The sequence below is a fragment of the Aptenodytes forsteri genome, unplaced genomic scaffold, assembly GCF_000699145.1.
Source record: "Aptenodytes forsteri isolate BGI_AS27 unplaced genomic scaffold, ASM69914v1 Scaffold123, whole genome shotgun sequence".
Lineage (NCBI taxonomy): Eukaryota > Metazoa > Chordata > Aves > Sphenisciformes > Spheniscidae > Aptenodytes > Aptenodytes forsteri.
Genome location: NW_008794408.1, coordinates 1770020 through 1792099, shown reverse-complemented (window position 1 = coordinate 1792099; position 22080 = coordinate 1770020). Strand labels below are relative to the sequence as shown.

At 37.5% G+C, this 22080-nt stretch overlaps 1 protein-coding gene across 1 annotated transcript in view; it reads right to left on the bottom strand.

Annotated features, from left to right (window-relative positions):
• The window catches only part of NALCN (sodium leak channel, non-selective), a 252896-nt gene extending 231158 nt beyond the window's left edge, over positions 1-21738 (bottom strand). Inside the window, exons 1-2 of the mRNA XM_009288261.1 lie at positions 21631-21738; positions 19081-19263 (exon numbers count right to left, since the gene is read on the bottom strand). Of these exons, the coding sequence (XP_009286536.1) occupies positions 19081-19263; positions 21631-21738 (291 nt within the window). The remainder of the gene's footprint in view (positions 1-19080; positions 19264-21630) is intronic.
• Positions 21739-22080: the final 342 nt, after the last annotated feature.

Below are 22080 nucleotides of genomic sequence, written 5' to 3'. Positions count from 1 at the left end.
ACAGTGGGCGGCTCTTCATTCTCCCAATCCCCGCCTTTGCCTTCTGTGGCTTGGGCAGTGTGGCTTGAGCACTTCCCAGTGAAGACTGAGGCAAGAAAGTCATTGAGTACCTCAGCCTTCTCCATATCCCGGGTAATCAGGTCTCCCATTTTGTTCCGGAGAGGGTCCACATTTTCCATAGGCTTCCTTCATATCATAAACAAAAGTTCTTGGAAAAAGGAAAAGTCTTCTCTGTACCACTTTTAAAATGCCACTTTTGAAAGACTCCAAAAGCCTAGTATCTGAGCTAGAATATGCTGGAAACATATAAACACATCTTCTGGGTGAATAAATGGTAGCTTCACTCTTGTGCGGTACTGTTCAGCTTGTGTCAAAAAGAACTTTTAAACAGACCTATTATTTACACTTTGATGTAAATCAAAAAACACACAAAAAACGAACATTGGGCTCACTTTTCCATTGTATTGCCCGTTACAAAATACTTGCACAGGAAGGTAAGTGTAAAATGCTATCAATCTAGTATTGTGACGTTCAATTACTTCAATATTGTTCAACAGCTTCAATTAAATCAGTATCATTTTACATTAATTTTTTCATATGTAAATTTCAAGCAAGTTTCAATCAAGTTATCATTTTAATCAAGTTTCTTTGGGCATTTCCTGAGCAACTCTCTACCATCTCAAAATGACAATTCATTCTTTACACTTCATTAATAATAGGTATGGTGAACTTTTCAACATTGATATTATTGGCACTCCATTGATTGTCTAGCACAAGGATTCAGAGCATACCTTTGCACTACTGAATAAAAAAAACTCAGGAAAGAAAACTGAGCACTGCATCCTTGATGACCCATATGCCTTCCTAGCTGTTCTCTGGCTCTGCTTTAGACTTCTTCAACTAGGTCTCTAAAATAACACCTGAGCATGGTTTTGATGATAGTTCAATCCAGAGATCACTCCTAAAAGGCAGCATGGAGAAGACTGAATCCAAGCTCAGTTTCCTCCCTACTACACTATTCTCAACCACTGCTCCAGTTTGCATGACTAGACATCCTCACGTTTCACAATGACTTGCAACACAGGCCCTCCACTGCAAGCTACAAAAACACTTCTTTGGTGGGCTGCTAATGCCTCACACTTTACTTCAACCACCGAATTGAAAAAAATCTACATTACTCAAGTAGATTACGGCTGAGAGTTAGGTAGTTTTGTGTATCACATGGAGCGTAGAGGAAGTTGGGGACCAAATGCATATAGATAGATGCAGCTTATTGAAAGGGAGACTAGAGAAGACTAGACCTAAGGAAAGTGGATATCCCAGTTTCATGTTGTATAGCAGTAAAAACATATGCAGAGACATTGGCAGTGTATTTTGGGGCACATAAACACCCCTTTCCAAATGAGGTTTCTCCTTACGGGTTGAACATACCCTCCCCTGCCTTATACATTAGCCGGTTCCTTTTCTCTCTTTAGTGTTCTTCCAGATACAAACTACTGTGTTTCACATCCAGTTTTCACAGGTATAATTGAGGAAAAAATTATTGTCAGGTCTCAAGAATCTTGAAGACATTACTGGACTTTGGCCTGTTATGTGATTTCTGGCTTGATACACATTGTTTCTTATCTCAGTGAATAGTTATTTCAGTCAACCTGTACTTGGTTTTAAATGTCTCAGCATTTTCATTGATTTTAAAAGCATAGACATGATGTTTTGTTTTAATCTAATATTCTGAATGACATACACTATGCCAAAAATCATTTATACTTCCTTGCAGTAGGTGACAGCAAGATACACTGTGTAAATAGAGACAAAATATGTTTTTTTTTAAAAGTTTTATTTCAGTTGCAAAAATTCTTCAGGGCAGAAGTGAACAAAGTAAGGGTACAAGGAAAATACAGTAAGTGATTTTCAAATCAGAAATAAAGGACAGAGAACTTCAACGCAATTTTCAGACAGGATTTTCTAACACATAAGGATGTTAAAGTTCTCCTCAATCCAAGAATTAAGAGGAGGAAGACTGCAAATCAGGGAAGGAACAGAACAGGAACTTTTGCATCATAATTTTAACCTGTCCTTCCTCAATAAAGTAGACCTTCCTAAGTAAAGTCTGAGCTAATCAGAAACTCTTCACTCAGGGCTGAACAAACCCAGCTGTTTCAGTGGTTATGTTCAGTAACTGTGAAGGAGATACGTGTTATTTCTCTGTGGAGATCAGCTAACAACACCCTAAATCTCTTACCCCTCTCTCCTCTCCCCCTGTTCCCTCTTAGTGAACAAATCTCTGGTGAGATTTGTATCAACATGCAACTTGAGTCCTTCAATTGTGGCTCTGAACAAAGATGCTGATTGGTCTTTCTCTTGCTGAAGAACTCTTTGAAACTTACTTTTCTTCTCTTAAGCACCCTTTGTCTGAAGCAACAAGTTTTCCCGTTATGCTGTACAGATCTGAGCATGAACTGGTGCGGGAGTTCCTGTATTCACCCTCCTCTGAATAAGCCGTCAAGAACTCACTAAAAGCCAAATCTTTTTTCAGAAATTGTTTTTTCTCTCCACAATACATGTGGCATGATTGAAGCAGCTCTGCTGTTTTCTCCTTACAAAGGAAGATGTCGTGACCCTTTCCAGTCTTCTCACCAGTCAGGCTGCTCCACCACCTCACTTCTCTCGTTGTCACGTCAGGCCAGCTTCCCCCGCTACGTCCTCCCTGTCAGGGAGGCTTTCAGCGGATCGCCCACAGAAATTTAGGGCACCTGAATCACCTCTGTAGAAACTACTCATCTGGGGGGAGGTTCTGTCCCTTTCTGCTTTGCATGTAGGGAGCTTTGGCTAAATCCTTTTCATGTTTGTCATTTGGCTGGCAGTGGACGTGGCGGGGAATCTTTAATGCATTTATACTGTGTATTGGCATATGGGATGTTATTTGGTGTTGGAAACATTTTTAAGGCAGGACCATGTCCTGCTTAATGTGAAAATCAGACTATACCTTTTAGTATGAATCTTGATATAGACTTTTAGTGCTACTTCCATGAAAAATCTAATTCTGACTAAACACAGGCTAGCACTCACATATTAATAGCAATGAACAGTGAGTTTCATTCACATTTGAAAAAAGCCTTGGGCTGAAATTCCACACTCACGGTCAATGGCAGCCTGTTTTTAGACTTGGAAAGGAATACGGATACATGAAATTTAAATACATCTGGTGACATCTTACCTAAAATAGCTGAAGTATTGCAATGTGTTAATCCCTCACCCTTTTTTCATCATGTCTGCTGAAATGTGAGAATTATTGATGAGGTTTGTTTTAGCATTTTTTTGTGAACGCACTATCCCAGACCATTTACATTATGGTTTATAAGTCTTTGAAACGTGATCTAAACATTTGCAAAAGATGAAGGATTAGTACTGTAGACTAGAAGCCTCATGCTGAGACTAATCCAAACCTCTTAAAGTCATTAAAGCTGCTGACTCCCTACTGCCTACAGTGGACAGTGGATTCTTTAATGTGCACAGCAAGTCCTGAAAGCTTCTCCAGCAACATGACTTACAGTCTATCTAGACAACAAAATCATTTGCTTCTGACAGAGCAGTGGATGTCAGTGAACGACTGCAGGCTTGGGACAGCCTTTGGAAGGCTTTTGCGCAGTAAACCATGCCCTCATTTAATGCCTCTTCCCGGCAAACTAAGGGGCGCCACTCAAACTCAGTGGACTAGCTAACTAACTAACAGCTATTAAACACAAAGCATTTTAAGATACATAAAAAATCTGAAGTCCAAAGCAGCAATACTGCTTAGCTGTTAGATGGATCAATCTTTTCTTTGTTAATTAGAGGCCTATTCATTATTTTGTAATACCCTTCCTAGACTCCCCAAACAGTTTCTCCTAATATGCTTCCCTCTTTTCCCTCAGTATTTATTTACGACAGGTCAGCATCACTGTTAGGCTAGTACACAACCATGGAAATCGCTTTCTTGGTAAACTACACATGCGGAATGGATCGAAAGTCTGCCTCTCTCTTAGAGATGCTAATGTGAATTAATCTGAAATCTGACATCCCAAAAAGAACAGACAAGCTTGACATAACGGTCTGTAATTAATATATTATATTAATATTAATATATAATATTAACATATATTATATATAATCAAAATATTCTCTGCCCTATGAGAACTTAACTTAATTTTCTATGACAATGTTGCCATAACTAAGGAAGAATACCTCAAGTTCAGCGTAAGATCTTAGTGTTTCTTTACCTACTTGAAAATAGGACCAACAAATAAATCTCCTCCATTCCCCCAACATTCTCCTTATTTCACCAGTTTTCGCCTAATTTTAGCACCATTACATTAACTGAGTACAATGTATTAGCTCATTTCTTCATTTTTTATTTTCACGTGCAATACTAATACCCCAGTAACAGCACTGAGATGCCGGAAGATACACTTTCTCAATTGTAACCAGCACATTAAAGATAAAACACCACTTGTCAGTATTAGGTGCCCTAAACAGTCATTACACAAGTTCACAGAAAAAACCAATTTTATAAGACCTAACTCATTGGAAATGTGAGCCAATACAAAATACAGACAGAACCACAGACAAAAGTAGTAACGCCTGAGGTAGTCACTCCATGAGAACCATTACAGTTTAACTTACACCAGAAGGGAAGACTAACCAGACTGTAATTTTTTATTAAAAGTTTATTCCATTATCAACCTTGCTGAAAACAAAATACTCTATGAAATCAACATCTGAATTGCATAAAGCAATCTGCTAGAAGATTGATTAAGTCTGCTAATTTTGTTAAGCAATTTCAGTATCTCATTGGTAAGGTAGACAGCTACATGATAGCACAGTCATCTCCTAGGTCATTTCTGCCCTGCTTATCTCTTAACATCTCAGGGACACCTCAGGATGAACAGCAAATCCCTGCAGGTGAAAAGTCTCCTCTGCCTCTCTGCTTGCCTTCAGGAATTTCTTCTTCTCTCTCATCCCTGACTACAACCTGTTCTCTGAATCCTTCCCTCCCGCCTCTTTCCAGACACCTCTGTGGGAAAGCTAAATGAAAGAAGTGATATGACATTTAACCTGAGTAATCAGATTTATCATCTGTCTGTCATTAGGAGAACATTAGTCTCCCACTTTTCCTCACAGTCTCTGACAAACAGGATAGCTGAAAGATGGTACAAACACAGAGACCAGCAAGCTCAGTAACAACCAGCTACTTTGCTATTCTATCATGGTCACTGGATCCTGCATGTGATGGTGGTAAATAAAGCACACTGCACATCAACAACTCTAGCAAATTCTTCAGCTCACCCTGTGGGCTACTTTGTGTAGCACTACAAATAAGCATTAAGGGGTGGAGGCTGACCTTTACTGGCATTTTAGGAGCAGCATAAATGCACGGGAGGAAATAGAAGGAATAGAGGGAATCAGAATTTGGGAGTATCCTTCCCCCCACACACACTATGCTCATTATAACACAAAAAGAGCAAGCTAGAAGAGGGGGGACAGCTGAGTTAGGGAAACAAGTCTCACCCTCCCTCCCCCATTCCCTTACTCCACACAAACACCGCAGGGCACTGAGGTGGGAGTGGGACAGAAAATGAAATCAGAGCTCAAGGGAGTGCCTTGCCTGACCTCCCTCTCCCCCCTGCAAATGCAGATAAAGATACACATACACACACAGAGGCTATGTGTCTCCTACCCGGTCACATCCCTTATGTTTCTGGCTCAACTGCAAACTTTCCCTATTTCCTTAAAAACCTGCAGTTTACAGGTCTGTTTAGTAGCAGAATGATGTGGACAATCCAGCCCAGCCCCCAACCTGTCAAATACTTTCAACATTTTCCTCACACAGAAAAGAGAATGAAGAGATACAGCCTAATCAAGATGAAAAGCTGCCTCTGAGTTCTGTTCTCAGTTCTCCTCTTCTGTCCCCCCAAAATAAAACTATTTCTCAAATGTGCTCATGTGTCAAACATTAGCCCCCTTCTTTCTTCTTCAGAGCTTTGCAACTCCACAGCTGCTCCAGGTCTGACTGAAGCAGGACCTCAGACAAGACAGACGACTCTCAGCCGCACTACCCAATTCTACTCAGCCTGACGTAAAAAAAGTCAACCTGAAGCATTTTATTACGCAACAACCAGCAAATCACATACTAGCCATCTTTTAGTGCAAAGTACTTCTGTAACTGTAAAATCATGATCCATGCAGGAAACAAAGGAAAATGTGGATTGCTTAGCTAAGACCATGTTAATAACCAAAGAAAAACTGGCATATTTTAAAATGGGTGGTCACCTCCAAGTTAGCCCTCTGCAACAGTGATAGTATCACTTCAAAATGAACCAACATTTTTTTTTTTTTAAAAAGTCTGCATTTGGGAAAAAAAGAAACAATAAGGGGCCTCCAAGTTAGCCCTCTGCAACAGTGATAGTATCACTTCAAAACATTTTACATTTTTTTTTTTTTTTTAAAAGTCTGCATTTGGGAAAAAAAGAAACAAGGGACACACAGCTTCTTATTTCTGTATGTCGTCTTTTTCTCATAAAGTGTCTCATTCACAGTTGAAGGAACTTATTTAAAATATATTCACATAACAGAAATTGGCCCCCCCCAGCCAATGGAATTGGAATTGCTGTGTGAAGCTTAACTCTAAACGGTTATAGTGGGTGTAATATCACTTTATTATCAGAGTTAAACAAGTTCAATTTGTAACTACTCATGTATTGTACTGAACTGCTCCATCATCAGATGCTTCCAAGTAACACATTACATAGTGCATAATTCATCTTTGTCATAACATGTAATGTAACATTTATAGTAATCTTGTAGTCTATGCTAGAAAAATGTTGGAAAAATCACTTGATGTTACAGCACACAAAACAAAGTTACTCTACTTATAATTAAAAAAATGAAACACAGCTCTTGCTGGTCCTTTGGATTAGAGGGTGATTCCATGCATGTTACAGACACACAACACACACAGTTCCAATCTATCATTACAAAAAAGCTATAATCACTACAGAACCACTACTTCATCACTTGCAATAATTTAAAAAAACATAGATTTTTAAGTGAATTTGTTGAGATTTTCAGATTATTTTAGAAATTACCAATGAAGATGTAAGGCTATTTCATTAAAGAACAGTCTCAAACATATTTTTAAGGCACACTAGATTTTTGTTAATTTATGTAATTAACTTCACCAAACTCAGTATTTCATGGTTCATATTGTAATGGAAGGGTTTTAAACTATAGTATTCACCATCTCATTTGCTGTTTCTAACAGAAAGAAAAAAAACCCCCCCACCAAAAAGCCTGTAAAGGAAGAAACAAACCCGGCCATGAAGTAAGAATCAAGACTTTCAAACAGACAAACAAGAACCATTTTACTTGCTAAAAATCCTGTAACAGTGTTTGCTGTAAAATAAGGGGGGCAATTGGGAGTAGTTAAAAAATGGTGGTTTAAACCAAAACTGGTAAAGAAAATTTAGAAACAAACATGAAAACATTACACAACACTCCCTTCCTCGAGTACAAAAAGTATCAAGGGGAATAACCATTTCCACAAAACGATGGAAAGGAATGCATCAACACACCTCCCGTATCAGCCAAATCACTGTAGAGCATCTCAGTTCAGCTGAGTGACAATTAATTCAGGTTGCCCACTATTCAGAGCTGCCAGGCACAGCCTTCATATATAGTCAATACAGGACAGATGCTAACACCTTCTTATCAATACCCAACAGTAGGTATGGCTACAGAACATGTGGGGAGGGAGCTTTGCTGGTGTATTACATTGCTGCTTTCTCGATACACCACTTTACCACTGCAGTTGGGTGCCAACATGCCCTGCAGAGAGGTTTAACGGGTTACTACACTGCAAGCCTGAATTTCATTTCCCTCTCCATCTGCTCATTAGCCAAATGCATTCAGCGCCGTAAGTATTGCCTTACTAGCTGACTTGGCTCCCTTGGATGTTTTAAGGGTTCAGCAAATCTAAAAAAGGCTTATCAGGAGGAGGATTAATAGGATCCCCCTACCTGGAACAGCACTCACTGTTTCCAGGAAGTGCACAGGAAAAAAAGTCTTCACCGCGAGAACGGTTAAACATTGGAACAGATTGCCCAGAGAAGTGCTAGCATCTCCCTTGCTGGAAATACTCAAGACTCAGCTTGATAGGACCCTGGATAACCACATTAAGCCCCTGCTTTGAGTAAGAAGTTGGTCCAGACCATCTCCATAGGCCCCTTCCAACCCAGACTTTTCTCTGGTTGTGTGCATCTAAGACAATCTCCTCAAGATGCCAGTTCCTTGGGGTAGACTCCAGTGCCACACATAGTTCCACATGCATGGACGTATTTCCAAGCTCATGCTTGGAAATACTCTGCAGCCTTGAGAAGGTGATGTGTGTTAAACGCTGCTGTGCTTCATCCAGCAGTATTCTGCCCTCCCCCAGCTCCAATGTTTATGGTGGATGCAATGGGTGGATTTGGATCCAAATGTTTCAAGGTAAAAGCTTTCACTCCGAAGCATCAAATATTGCCTGGAGATTGAATAAGGAGATTTGACAGGCAAACAGTCTCACCTAACATGACAAAACTCAGATTTATGATCATCATTCACAGCTCTCCTTCAACAGAAAAAAGCCACAATGATGAAAGTTGGAACAGATAAGAAGGAGGCACTTTTTAGAAAGAGGATTTTATTATTTGGTAATTAGCATTATTAAAAGCTGGAGAATCCTTTTTATACTACAGAGACCAGGAAGTTTATTGAAACAACAATCTTAGTATAGCTGTAAGAAAGCAATATTTGTATCAGTGGTGGAGAACACAATACTCTGAAATGAAATTTTACATTCAGCTTACTGCCTTAAAAATCCCACACAAATTTCACCATTTTCACAAAAATACAGCTGCACAGAAATCTTCTTATTCCCTTCCACAGGGATTTGGATGTCATTAAGATTTTTTCATCTTGATGTCTTGTTTTATTCTCTCAAATTAAGAGAGAAGACAACATGGGCATAAAATAAAATAAAAAGATATTGTTTAATTATAGCAGACTTCCCTGAAAATGCAAGTTTCAACACAGAAAGGCACATTAGGGATGAAGTTCCCTCTCTTCCTACCTGATTGGATATCAGGAAAAATTTCTTCACTGAAAGGGTTGTCAAGCATTGGAAGAGGCTGCCCAGGGAAGCGGTTGAGTCACCATCCCTGGAGGTATTTGAAAGACGTGTAGATGTGGTGCTTAGAGACATGGTTTAGTGGGGGACTTGGCTGTGTTGGGTTAACGGTTGGACTCGATGATTTTAAAGGTCTTTTCCAACCTAAATGATTCTATGATTCTATGTTATCCAATATGTTGATTTCACCGCTATCCCGCTATATGTGTCATTTTACCCTGACATGAAGTGATACATTAAAAATATCCCTCGATAATAGCTGCTTTCATGAAGAAAAACCGTACAGTAATCCTTGAAAGTGCTATTAGAAAGGGAAAAAGTTAACATTACTGAAAAGTAAAGTTTTGTTCATCTAATTGGTCTGTATATTGAAAGAGCAATTTCTAAATACATTATGAAAGTCAGTGTGTTGTATATTTTTTCTTAGCAACTTTAAGGTTAAATTTTGATCACCATGGTAAGTCACTAAGTATTATATGGACACATACTTCAATCCATGCCCAAAAATAATTTCTCACTAAAAATTTCTATGACCCATTGACTGGTTAGAAAAATTACCATTTTTATTTTAGAAATACTATGTAAGTTCACTAAGTAATTTAAATGCCTTTGATTTTCTAATACTCTAATGCAAAAATGGTGCAAAAAGCCCCACTGTGTAATATGAGTCATTACTTTCCTGTAATAAACACTCCAACAAAACCAGACACAAGTAACCATAGAAACAGGTGCGTATATTCTAGTGCCATGGTCTCTAACCTTCCCTGGCCCACAGGCAGTAACACCCAACTAGCAGCATGCTGCAGGCAACTTCGTGTTTGTTTTCCTCATGATAATCAGTTTTAATTTTTTTAATTTCCTGTGACTGGAAACAGCATCGGAGCATTTCACTAGCGATATGATCCCAGTAGGCTGGGAACAGATGTCCTTGCGATGGACATACGCGCTTAGCAAAACAGCAACAGAGAAACACAGGAAAAAGGTAGACAAAAGAATCAACTTTTGTAGACTGAATGTCTTACCCATTATTTGAATATCAATACTGTTTGCTATGAAATAATATTTAAAACTATCAATCAGAGCTGACAACACCAAAATACCCCAGTATTTTTTAAGTTAAATTTTAAGACAATTTGAAATAATATACTTTTTGCCAACACAGAAGAGCATGGGACCTGCACTACACATCTAGGTTTCCAACAGCATTATACATAGTACAGCATTCTATTTTTCTAATGTAGATAAGTAAAATAATTTGTCATAAGGACAAATAGTTTTCACCTTATAAACCCAAGAAGTAGAGTCAAATGGGAAACTCAAATCAACTGGGTCTTTTTTCATGTTTGCTCTGTGAGCTTTTTACTACCACAGGTAAGTAGTTTTCTATTTTTTCTCTCCACATCATAACACCCTGCTTAATCAAAGCATCTTGTCATTTTCTCATCCTTGCCACTGATTCCACTGGTTATGCCCCTGCCCTCCAGGTTGAGGTTCTCACTCCTGTTTGTGACTTGCACATCCCGAGACTGAGCTTTCACCACCAGGCATCACCAGCACATCAGAGCATGCTGACACGGGATGATAGAAGCCACATACTCTGTTTCACTACCTGACCTTTGAAAACAACTTCCTGATCCTTAACTCATTTATATGCCATGGGGTATACAGCATATGTAAAGTCACGGACCGCAGTAATTTCAGAATTTCCATCTTCTGTTTTCAGTCTGTAACACAGCAGAAACTCCCTCGACAAAGTTACTAAAAGCTGGTGAGCCAGCTGACAGTGTTTCACCGCGATTCAATTAATATTTCCATCATTTATCAGAAGGATTAAACTCATTTTGTAATTTCTCCGTTCTTGTTAGATGAAGGTGGAATGTTTAATATTAGAAGTACTGAAAAGAAGGCAAAACAGATACTTGTAATAAGGTACAGTAAACAAGAGTTCTGTAATCCATAACTCAAGACAGACTTCTGAATTAGGCTGATTATGGAAAGAACTCATTTAAGTATAAATGAGTTAATGCCATAAGCGTTAAAAAGAAGCTGGCATGCAGTTGTCTGTATACTTTCTGTAGTGTCCACCTATCCATTGACAGCAAATCAATAATAACGAGTTAGAGTAATGGCTGACTGTGAGATACCTAAAGGCTAGGTGTCAGCCTAGGTACTTTAAGCTTCCCTTTCAGTCAATGGAGAAAAACAGGCCAGATAAATCACCTTTTAGAAGAGCCTACTTTAGACACAAACAACTAATTACAGACAGTTGCAGACCCTCAAATTAGTGCTGATTAATCCTACTAAAAGTGTTTCTATTTTAAGCCCAAAAATCTATTCCGTGCAAGCAAAGATAAAAAAGTGTCAGAATATGCAAACGAACATCAGCTGCCACTGGAAACAATTGTAGACCCCAGATTAGATCATGGCAACCAGCGTATTTCATTACAGCATAAAAAGCCCGTCTCTGCCTCCCATTGCTTGCACTACAGGTGGAAAATTCCTTATATTGGCAGAGAACTGAATGTACAGAGTTAAGCCCGCATGGCTCAGGTAAGTCTCCAGCCTGCTCCGTCCTCGATTCTCTCTTCTTGAGCAGTTAGATAGCAACCGCAGCAACCAAAGCACCTATCAGAAAAACGACGAGGAAAATGTGCTCTCTGCACAGGGCTAACGCTGCCTGGGAACACCTGACATGCTGAAAGCTACTGATTTCCATTAACTGGCCTTTAGTACTGGACAGAAGCAAAGGAAACGGCTCCCATCTAACTGTGACTGTGTTGGCAGAAGATTAAGCTTTGTTTCAGTTCCTGCATGAATTCACCGAGAGAGTGCTGAAAGCTAATGGTGCAACCATTCACTTCAGCCCCTTGCAGGGGTACTGAAGTCAGTGAATAGCGCTCAGTGCTACTGAAATAAGCTCTGACAAAACCACTCGCAACTACTTCAGTTAGTACAAAAGTTTTGCTGTGAATGTAATTGATTTAACAATGGGGGAAATGTCAAGGACCATTACTTCTGACTTTCTATAATCTCCTTTGTTAGCTGACGTGTCACAACTGCACAGTGAAAAGAAAGACATTTCTATTAAATTCAGTGCACTACTTGTGCTATACAAGAAAAATTGTAATTTTCAGCACGATAATACTAAAATAAGTGTCAGCTAGGCTTTTTTAACAGACAGGAGAGAGAACTCTCACACTTTTTATTTTACAGTGTTACTCTTCTAACAAAGGAAGAGGATAAACCATGCCTCCTTTTCACAACATGGTTTCAGTGTAGGTTTTCTAATACCATCATGTCTGTGATTAGAAGCCTCAATGAGGATGCGGTATAATGAAGATAATTTCACATACCCTCACAGTGTCCATGGAGTGAAATGATATCCATTCACCTCTCATTCCCTAAAGGCTGAATTGTCACCTGAGACATCTGTTACTTGGCTCCTTTTTGTTGTAGTGGATGTGAATTCTTTCATATCATGGACACAGTTTCCTGAAAGTTTCTCAGATTTTGGCACGTTTTCCTCTTTGCTTATTTTATTATATAATGCCACCAGTGCAACTGTGTCTAATACAAGCAATTTACCTGGAATATTTCTCTATCTCCTTATTCCATCTCCTAATACAAAGGCCGAAAGTAAAAACCTCTAATAAAGATGAGATACCTTTAAAGTAAGGTATCCTTACCTTGCTCATACCCATGTGAGATGACCTTCAGAAGACACCTGATTAGAAAGCAGAAGGTAATTTCTGCATCACACCGATTAGAAGAAATACCAAGTCCTTCTGTCACAGGTTAGGCTCCCTGCTTTCTTTCAGAAGTCTGATGCTCATCTAATATCACACCTGTTTTAGGCTTGACAAGTTATCTTTCATTTCTCTAATTCCGCCCCACCTCCTTTTTTCAATGAGGAGATCATTTTGGAAACTTTCCTTGAATCAATGAACAGACCTATGTCAAGCACATACAGTCATGTTCATAAGTGACATATGAGTGGGCATGTAAATGTGAGCTTTGATTCTGAGGGACTGTGAGTCTTGTCAGTTAGGTTACAAGTTGACTCATGAACTATTTCGACAGACACAAACCTTAGTTAATTCATGGTGCTCTCAGAAGCCTGCCGATCAATCAGTAAGTTATGCAGTGGACATAAAATGCATGTTATTGGGAGACCAGTTTAAATCTTATTCAAGATACAGTGAAGGAGATTGATCTGCTTTCATTTAAACAGACTTAATACTTCCTTGATGCAGCTGATTATAGCAGAGCTCTTTCTGACCAAGGAGCCTGAGACATGAAAGAAATCACAACCAAAGAGTCACTATTTACATTCTGGGAAATAAAGATCATGCAAACAAATCCAGGATCAACTGAAGAAAGTGGAATTCTGAACTGAAGAGATCGTGAAAATACCAGTGTCAAATTGAATTCAGTAACTTTTACCATTGCACTAAATTTATTACATTTTATACATCGGTACACGGTGTGGTACTGTGGTGGCCAAAATTGCATTTATTTCTTAGAAGGCTGTAATTTCACTCACAAAACCAAAGAAGTATATTATGGTTGCACACAATGTTAAACTTTTAGATTCTTTATACAAATATAAATCATCAGTAGCAGGCAGTAAAATAATTTCCAGCTAAATGTGGAAGTTCGAGTTTTATGATCCCAATGAATCAGAGGTTAGTCACTTACCTAGACTTTGACTATGTCTGCAGATCTTCATAGTCCGGGTATTCTGGCAATCACCTTATTATACGTTTCCTGATAAACTCCAAGTAACACAGAGTATTTCTGACCTAATAAAGTATTACTTAGAGCATAAAAAAGCGGTTGCCAAAGAAGTAAATGTATTCTATGAGAGGCTAGTTGATAACAAACTCATCACTGTTCACTGTACCAACATAAAAGGATCCCTGACTTCTGCTAAACCACTGATACTACGTTGTGTTATTCAGCCACCCTGGTACCAGTGGAGCTTTGTGTGTCAGGACACTATGATTCAGCCTGTATCTGCTGAGCAGACATACCTAAGTAGAGCTGGGGGAAACATTACACCATGAAGATGGTCCAAGTTACTGCATTTCCATCTTACATGAGAGAATAAAAAATAAAATTAAATTAAGTCATCTCTTGAAACACCCTTGAATTATTCACTGAACTGAATGAATGATGAGATTGGATAGCATATTAGGACTGGGAGACTTTTAAGTCCATGACAGTGATGGCTGTTGTTCGTGCTCTATTATCAAAAATAATTAAAAATAGCAGTTTGATTTCATTCAATTAAAACATTCCTATTCCTAAAATCCACACTATTCTGGTGTCATTAAATCTCATGTAAACTTTGTGTCAACACGCAGCCTTTCCCCACATACCATGTTTTGATGTTCTAACAGGTCAAAGTCAAGAGGTCTCCTGGCCTTTATTCTTAACTTCAATCACCCCTGAAGTAGAGCTGTACTTTATATTTAATGTTTCTAGGTCTGAGACAAAGAAATAATATGTATGTGATAACGCTAAAAGAACCTCATTCACCATTTTATTAAAATGTCCTTTTTTATTTTACACACTCCAGAGCTTTTTAATGTGTAGAAAGTCTGTGATATTGACCGTTAATCTTTTTAATTTTTTTCAATGACTTTTAAAGAGATCAGAATTTTTAATTTCTAAACCATTAGGTCTTTTTAAAATGTGTCTGTAACACAATTTAGTAGACATCTGCTAACATGCTTCATAAGCTATTCCTACAAAAAACTATGAAAACCTGCATATAAAGGAATGCAATATTTTTTTAAAAATAATATTAAAATATTGCTGTACTTATTTCAGCGTATTTTCATGACTGAAATCCATATTCAAAATTATTTGCTCATAAGAACCTAAACATAAATCACAATAGTAAGCCACGACAGTTTCTCTTATAACTACTTGAATAACTTGCCTAATGAAGTAATTAACACAACTTTTAATGTCATCAAACTATTCAGTTGGAGGCCAGGTAGTATTCATGAAAGTTATTCTCTAGTCAGTGATATTATATATTTACTGACTTCATCTATTTGAAATACATTTAATACTGTGTACACGGTATTTCCCTGACCTACTCTATCATTTCACAGTGAGCTCTATCACAGGCCATCATTCTTCAATTTAGAACGTAATTTAGAATACAAGCATAAAAATATGTCATAAGAAACAAACTGACTTGGTCTAATTCTCTGTCTCAATCTCATAAAACTTCACAAACCATGACAAGTTGTCTTACTGTTTGTACATACATTTTATACAATGCGGCCAGCCAACATTAGGCAGATTGTCCTAGAATTTTGTATTTAAAAAGACCTCAATCAGTAAGAAATTATAGCCTGTATTTCATTTTTCAGAGATGAGTTTCAAGGTAAAGACAGACATATTATTAGCATTAGTTCACTTGTTCATGACAAGTAACAACAGCCTGCAATACCAAAAACTATAATACCATTATCATATCACAAGCCTTTCAGTACTTTCTTCCCAGGTAGTGCCTATATACTGAATATAATCCATTACACTGCACATTTATACCCATTTCAACTCTTCCAGAGGAGACAGTCTATCATAACACCTATTAGAAGCAAACAGTGTATGATAGCAAAAATAAGGAATATCGATATACTGTTTTGAAAACAAAAGGACCTCAGACCCTGTAGTAGATATATTCTATACTGTCATCTTCTGGTTTCTTTAATATTTGTATTTTGTGCTCCTTGTCTAAACACGTCAGTGTCTATTTTCTCTGTAGGTGGTGGATAACTATATGAGCAGTGCCCCTGTAATTCAGAGTCCTCTGTATCACTTGTCTTCGCAAATGGAACAAGCAACCAACACTCACAAGGCATAGACAGCCCAAATTTTGAACAGATTTTACTAGCACAGCAACAATTATTCAGAAGGAAACATGAGTAGTAAAAGACACAATGTCACAGCAACATTTCAGTTTAACTTTCCTTCTGGGGTAACAAAACACTTGGATGGATGGATCGCTTTATTTTGTCACTTAGTTTACACAGGGAAAAGGGAAACTTTTTACAGACAAAAGGCTAGGATTTTCAGAAACTACTTTCCTTTTCTAAAAGCCCCTGGGAACCAAAGGAAGTAAATTTCTCATTTGTCCTCAGAAGGTGTTAATTAGACATGACTTAACATTTTCAAAATCTTCTTACCTCAGCTATACTTACATTGTTATTAATTGGGACTTAAGTGGATGGTGCCTACCTTCTCCGTAAATTAGGTTTCTCACTGGACTAAAATTTTGCATTAATCATGGTTCAAAAGTTTATTAGCATTTCAATTCCTAAGGCCTTTACAGAAATACTGATTTATAGTAAAGTTCAGTAGAACCATATGGCAATACATTCATTCAGCCTACGTTCAGGAAAAGCCTTGAATGCACTTAAATTAGGACTACAGTTCATAAACAAATTTCCTTATATAAAGATGTTTCGTATACGAACATCTTTAATAAATGCTAATAGGTTTCTAAACAGTGCCTTAGTTTACTTTGATTGCCACTATCTTTGGAAGTCCATGGATCATTATGTTCTTGGCAGAGTTATAATATTTAACCAATATTTTCCCTAGAATCAATAATCCAAAGAGTAAGTCGAATAGTTGACTAAAAAAGGATTATTCATTGATTAGCATTTGAAGAAACAATTTGATAACATATTCAAAAAGCTCTGATTTAACAGCTGAAAAAAGGCCAATCCAGTTCTAACATAGTTTTACGAAAGTTGCTATGCATGACAGAAGCCCATATGCTTTTCCTACAGCTCTCTCTAATTCACATGAATAGTGTGTAGCCACCAGGTCCAGTGAAGCCATCCTTCCCCTTTATTCAGCAATTGTGAGACCATATCCACAAGCCTAATTTTGAGCTGAGTGCAGTTCTGGGCTCCCCAGTACAAGGACATAGACATAATGGAGTGAGCAGAGGGCCACCAAAAAGGTCAGAGAGCTGGAGAACATGACGTAGGAGGAGAGGGTGAGAGACATGGATCTGTTCAGCCTTCAGCAGAGAAGGCAAAGGGGAGACCTTGTTGCTGTCTACAACTACCTAATCAGAGGATACAGAGAAAATGGAGCCAAACTCTTCTTGGAAGTGCACAGTGGTAAGACAAGATACAAGGAACACAAGTCAGATCATGAAAAATTCTGATTAAGTATTAGGAAAAAAATTTTTTGCATGAGGTTGGTCAAGCACTGGAACAGGCTGTCTAGAGGGCTTGTGGAATCTTCATCCTTGGAGGAGTCTGAGATTCACCTGGACAACCCAAGCCACGGGCAACTTCATCTAACTGGACCTGCTTTGGGCAGTAGGTCAGACTAGATGACCTCTGGAGGTCCCTTCTAATCTAAGTTATTCTATGACTCCATGAATAGCGCCAATGAAGGCACTTCATTTCAGTGTAACTATATTCACTGATGAATGCTACAAGACATGAAGCTGTAAGCAAATCCTCAGTTGTTAAAATAACAATAAATGCAGCCATTTTCTACTGAAACAATCTATCTATATGTAACAGTGGTTTTGTCTAACCTATTCTACTGTATTTTTCTCTAATAAACGAAGAGTAAAATGTCAGTGTGCAAATGAAATAATGTGTGTTGTCATCTATACATGTATAACATGAATCAAGGCAATGGAACCAACTCCAGACAGCTATTCATTCTGTGTGGACAGACCCATCAGCCATGCTTCAAAGACAAGTTCATCATATGACGATCAAAGATAAGTTCATCCTATGAGGAGCAGCTAATGTCTTTGGGTTTGTCTAGTTTGGAGAAAAGGAGGCTGAGGGGCAACCTCATTGCTCTCTACAGCTTCCTGAGGAGGGGAAGGTGCTGATCTCTTCTCCCTGGTATCCAGTGACAGGATGCGTGGGAATGGTTCAAAGCTGCGCCAGGGGAGGTTTAGACTGGACATTAGGAAGCATTTCTTTACCGAGAGGGTGGTCAAACACTGGAACAGGCTTCCTAGAGAGGTGGTTGATGCCCCAGGCCTGTCAGTGTTTAAGAGGCATTTGGACAATGCCCTTAACAACATGCTTTAACTTTTGGTCAGCCCTGAAGTGGTCAGGCAGCTGGACTAGGTGATCGCTGCAGGTCCCTTCCAACTGTCCCTTCCAACTAAACTATGCTATTCTATCCTATCTTACTCTACATCCACAAAACCACAAATTTAAACAACGCAGTGAAAGATGTTAGAATATGCAGCAGCATATTATTCATAGCCCCTAAGTGTTGACTGTGAGTGAAGTTGGTATTTCCATACACAAAGGTCAGAAATCAAGCTCTGTACGGAAGTCACACTGTTGGCCATCCCTCCCAGATAACAGAAGCATTTGTTTACCAACATGCATTAAATTAAGGAAAAAATTCAGTAAAGCAAGATAACTTTCTCATTTAGCTCCCAGTAAGACATATGTTCGTATTTAAATAAAGTAACCACAACACAATGCATCCAGCCTTCTGAAATGAAAATCAAAGTTCTAAGTCTGTATATGGATCTCTAGACATTTACAAAATATTCTTGCTAATGTCTATGTAGCTTATTTTTCCTTTCATTCTTTATATTAATATAATGAAACTATCTATTTCCTAGTAGGAAACCATTATTATGAATGTTGGTATTATATTTTGGGAGATTAAATATGCAGTAAAGCTGCATCTTTGTCAATCTGTCTTTTCAGTTTATATGCCATGGTGTTGCCTGCAGTTAAAAACAATCATAGCAAAAAGAGCTGAGAAGTTAAAAAACAATGACCAAATGTCACCAGCAGATATTCAGATCACTTTCTTAAGCACATGTAAAATACTGTTTAAATGCTTACCTTAACTATCCCACGGATATGCATTTTTGCTATCATCTCTGCAGTGTAAAGAAACATCAACAGAGTATCGAGAGCAAATGTCACATATTGGAGAGGAGGATAATGCTCGAAGGTCTTTGGAGTGTTCATACAAACAGAAATAACACTGATGATGGCACAGATTCGTAGTAAAGAGTGTACCCACTGGAAAAAAAACAAGACATTGCGAGATTGCTTTGATATTCAAAAAAAGCTCAAATATTCAGCCTCCATAACTTGTACTGGCACTTCTTGTAAACCCATGTTTGCGGGTTTTTTTTACATCATAATCCACATGTTAAAGGTCTTAATCCAAAAATAAGCACTCCTGCCTTTATTTTTTATATATATATACACACACACATATATGTGTATGTATACACATATATAATTTTATTAGTTAATTTGGGAGGTTGTATAATTCAGAAACCAAGAATTAAGAGTCAGGAAACTGGGAATTAGGATTCTATCATTTCTACTTTGTGGCTTGTGTAATCCAATTTCTTTTCAAATTACAACTTGTCACATTTATGTGCAGACAATAAGTGGAATTAGTTGATGTTATAAATTGGGTGAATATATTAAATGAAAATATCTGCTGAAAATTTTAGTTCCACATTTAGATGAACCGATTTTTAAATCAGTTTACAATTCCAAAAATTAAGTGAGGCATGGGGATTAAAAGTATCCTTCCATTTATGAAAAGAATAAATATAAAAGAGACTATGTCACAGAAAGCTACTTCTTAACATCAGGATTCACTTTTGTTCCAAACAAGTTTTGTTGCTATAAGAGAACACGTTATTTCTATGACTACTTAGGTCTCAGTCCCATTACAATCATTAATAATAAGGCTGATACTCAGTGCCAGTCACAGTGGCAGGGCTGCTGAAAAAGAAGAATACAGGGGGTTAAGGGTGGGTTTTTTTTTTTTTAAATCAAAACACCATTGAAACATCTTGAAGCTAGACAAGTGTAATGAATCAGAGTTAGTAAGGTTGTATCTATCAAAACAAGAAGAAGAAAGACACTTAAGCAAGAAAAATATTCTCCAAACAAAAACCACTGAACTAAAGTGTATTTATAACAATTTTTCATCTGGGGAAAAATTCTACACTCATTTACACCACCCTCAGACCTTTTGATATCAAGATGATTTAAGAACACCCACCTAATTTAATACTCACTGTACGCTCACCTAAGTGTAATGATATTTGACCTGAATTGAATAGCTCTATCATTTGCATACTCTGAGCCCAAATTAATAATTTGGAAGTGGAAGGCATCTGATGAATGATCTCTTATGTCCCTGTAACACCCACTTTGTTTCAAATCTTGTTCAACTGAAAAAAATTAACATAAATATTGAAGTGTGGCTGATATAAAAACCATTCTCTGCCACAGTAAAATGTCAGTTTTATACATGCTAAGCAATATACAACTAGTCCATCAGCATGACAAGAAAAAATTTATTCCATCGAAAAACCATGTACTGTGTGCTGAGAAACATAGGTAAATAACCCAGCATATATTTCTGCAACAACATTTTGAGCTTATTACAGCAGTCAATACAAACATTCTACTTAAGATTATTTAGCATGAATTAATATATGGGTGCTGTCTCATAAATGATTTAGGTGTTAAAACTCAGCAGCAAAGCTGAGGGGATCTGGTATCCATACCGCAAATGAGATGATAGTTCCATTAAATGAATGTAATGCCAACAATGTGTATTATTTCAGAATATTTGACTTTCTGCTTTTACAAAGTAAAAATTTGTACACTACTTTAAAAGAAATGCAAAAATGCCTTCTCTGCAAAAACATGAATCATTCAAAATATAGGAATCCCGGATGCACACTGACTGCTGAATAAATAATTTAATCATAATAACCATAATTACATGGTAAAGGCATTTTCTTAATACTGCGCATTCTATTAATAACTCCACTCCCAATGAAGGTTTCCCCAGTTTCAAGCTGCAAGACACTTTTACACCTATCTATTTCTTAGGGCAGGTTGTAGGTTAAATGATACCAGAAAAATGTGAGCTGTACTTCAAAATAACCAGCCAAAATACACTTTTATATTCATAAGTGATGTAAAAGGAGAGATTTGAAAGTCAAAAGTGCCTACTGCTGGCTATCACTTTAGCAATAAAATGGTCCTTTTAACATCCTTTTCAAAAGCTCATTTTATTAAGTTAACTTCTAACTTCAATAAACAGGTTAGGAACCAGAGACATTGAAAGGATGGCTGTTTAAAAAAAAACAATCAGTAGATGAACTGGTTGGCAAACACTGCTTGATCACCCCTATCAGTCTGCAACAACCAAAAGAAACCTTTTTATTTAGTTTTGGACTTTTTGAAAAAAAAAAAAAAACAAAACAAAAAAAACCTGGTAGATTAGCAACTGTAGCTCGATACTTGTTTCTGACAAATATCTATTTCAGTATCTTTTGTGGAAGTTGTATTTCAACAATACAAGTTACATTTAACTTAAAATTAGTACCTATGGAAAGAAATACCTACTGGTTTGTTAATCCACAGAATATCTGCATTGTCTGACAAAGATTCATCAGGACCGAAATCTGTAACTGGCTGGGCTTCCACCCTTGAACTTTGTTTCCTTTTTAGCATCCTGAAGTTAACTTTTGTTATCTATAATCATGAAACCTCCTTGGGGAGAAAAAAAGAAAAGACATTAATTCACTAAAACCATTTTAGAATGCATTTTGAACAGTTTTATAAATAACCTAAAGCATTTTGTTTTCATGCAAACTGCTTTTGTACTTACTGATTAACAGGATCTTCATTTTATTAAAAAGCTTTGCCTATATAAATCACTGACATGACTCCCGTTAGTTTACAAAAATTTACATAAAGGTATGAAATGCAAACAATTACCAGAAACTTAGCAACGCTGGCAGAAAATTTGTACCAATATGCAAAGAATGCTATTGCTGTGAACCTAAACCCAGA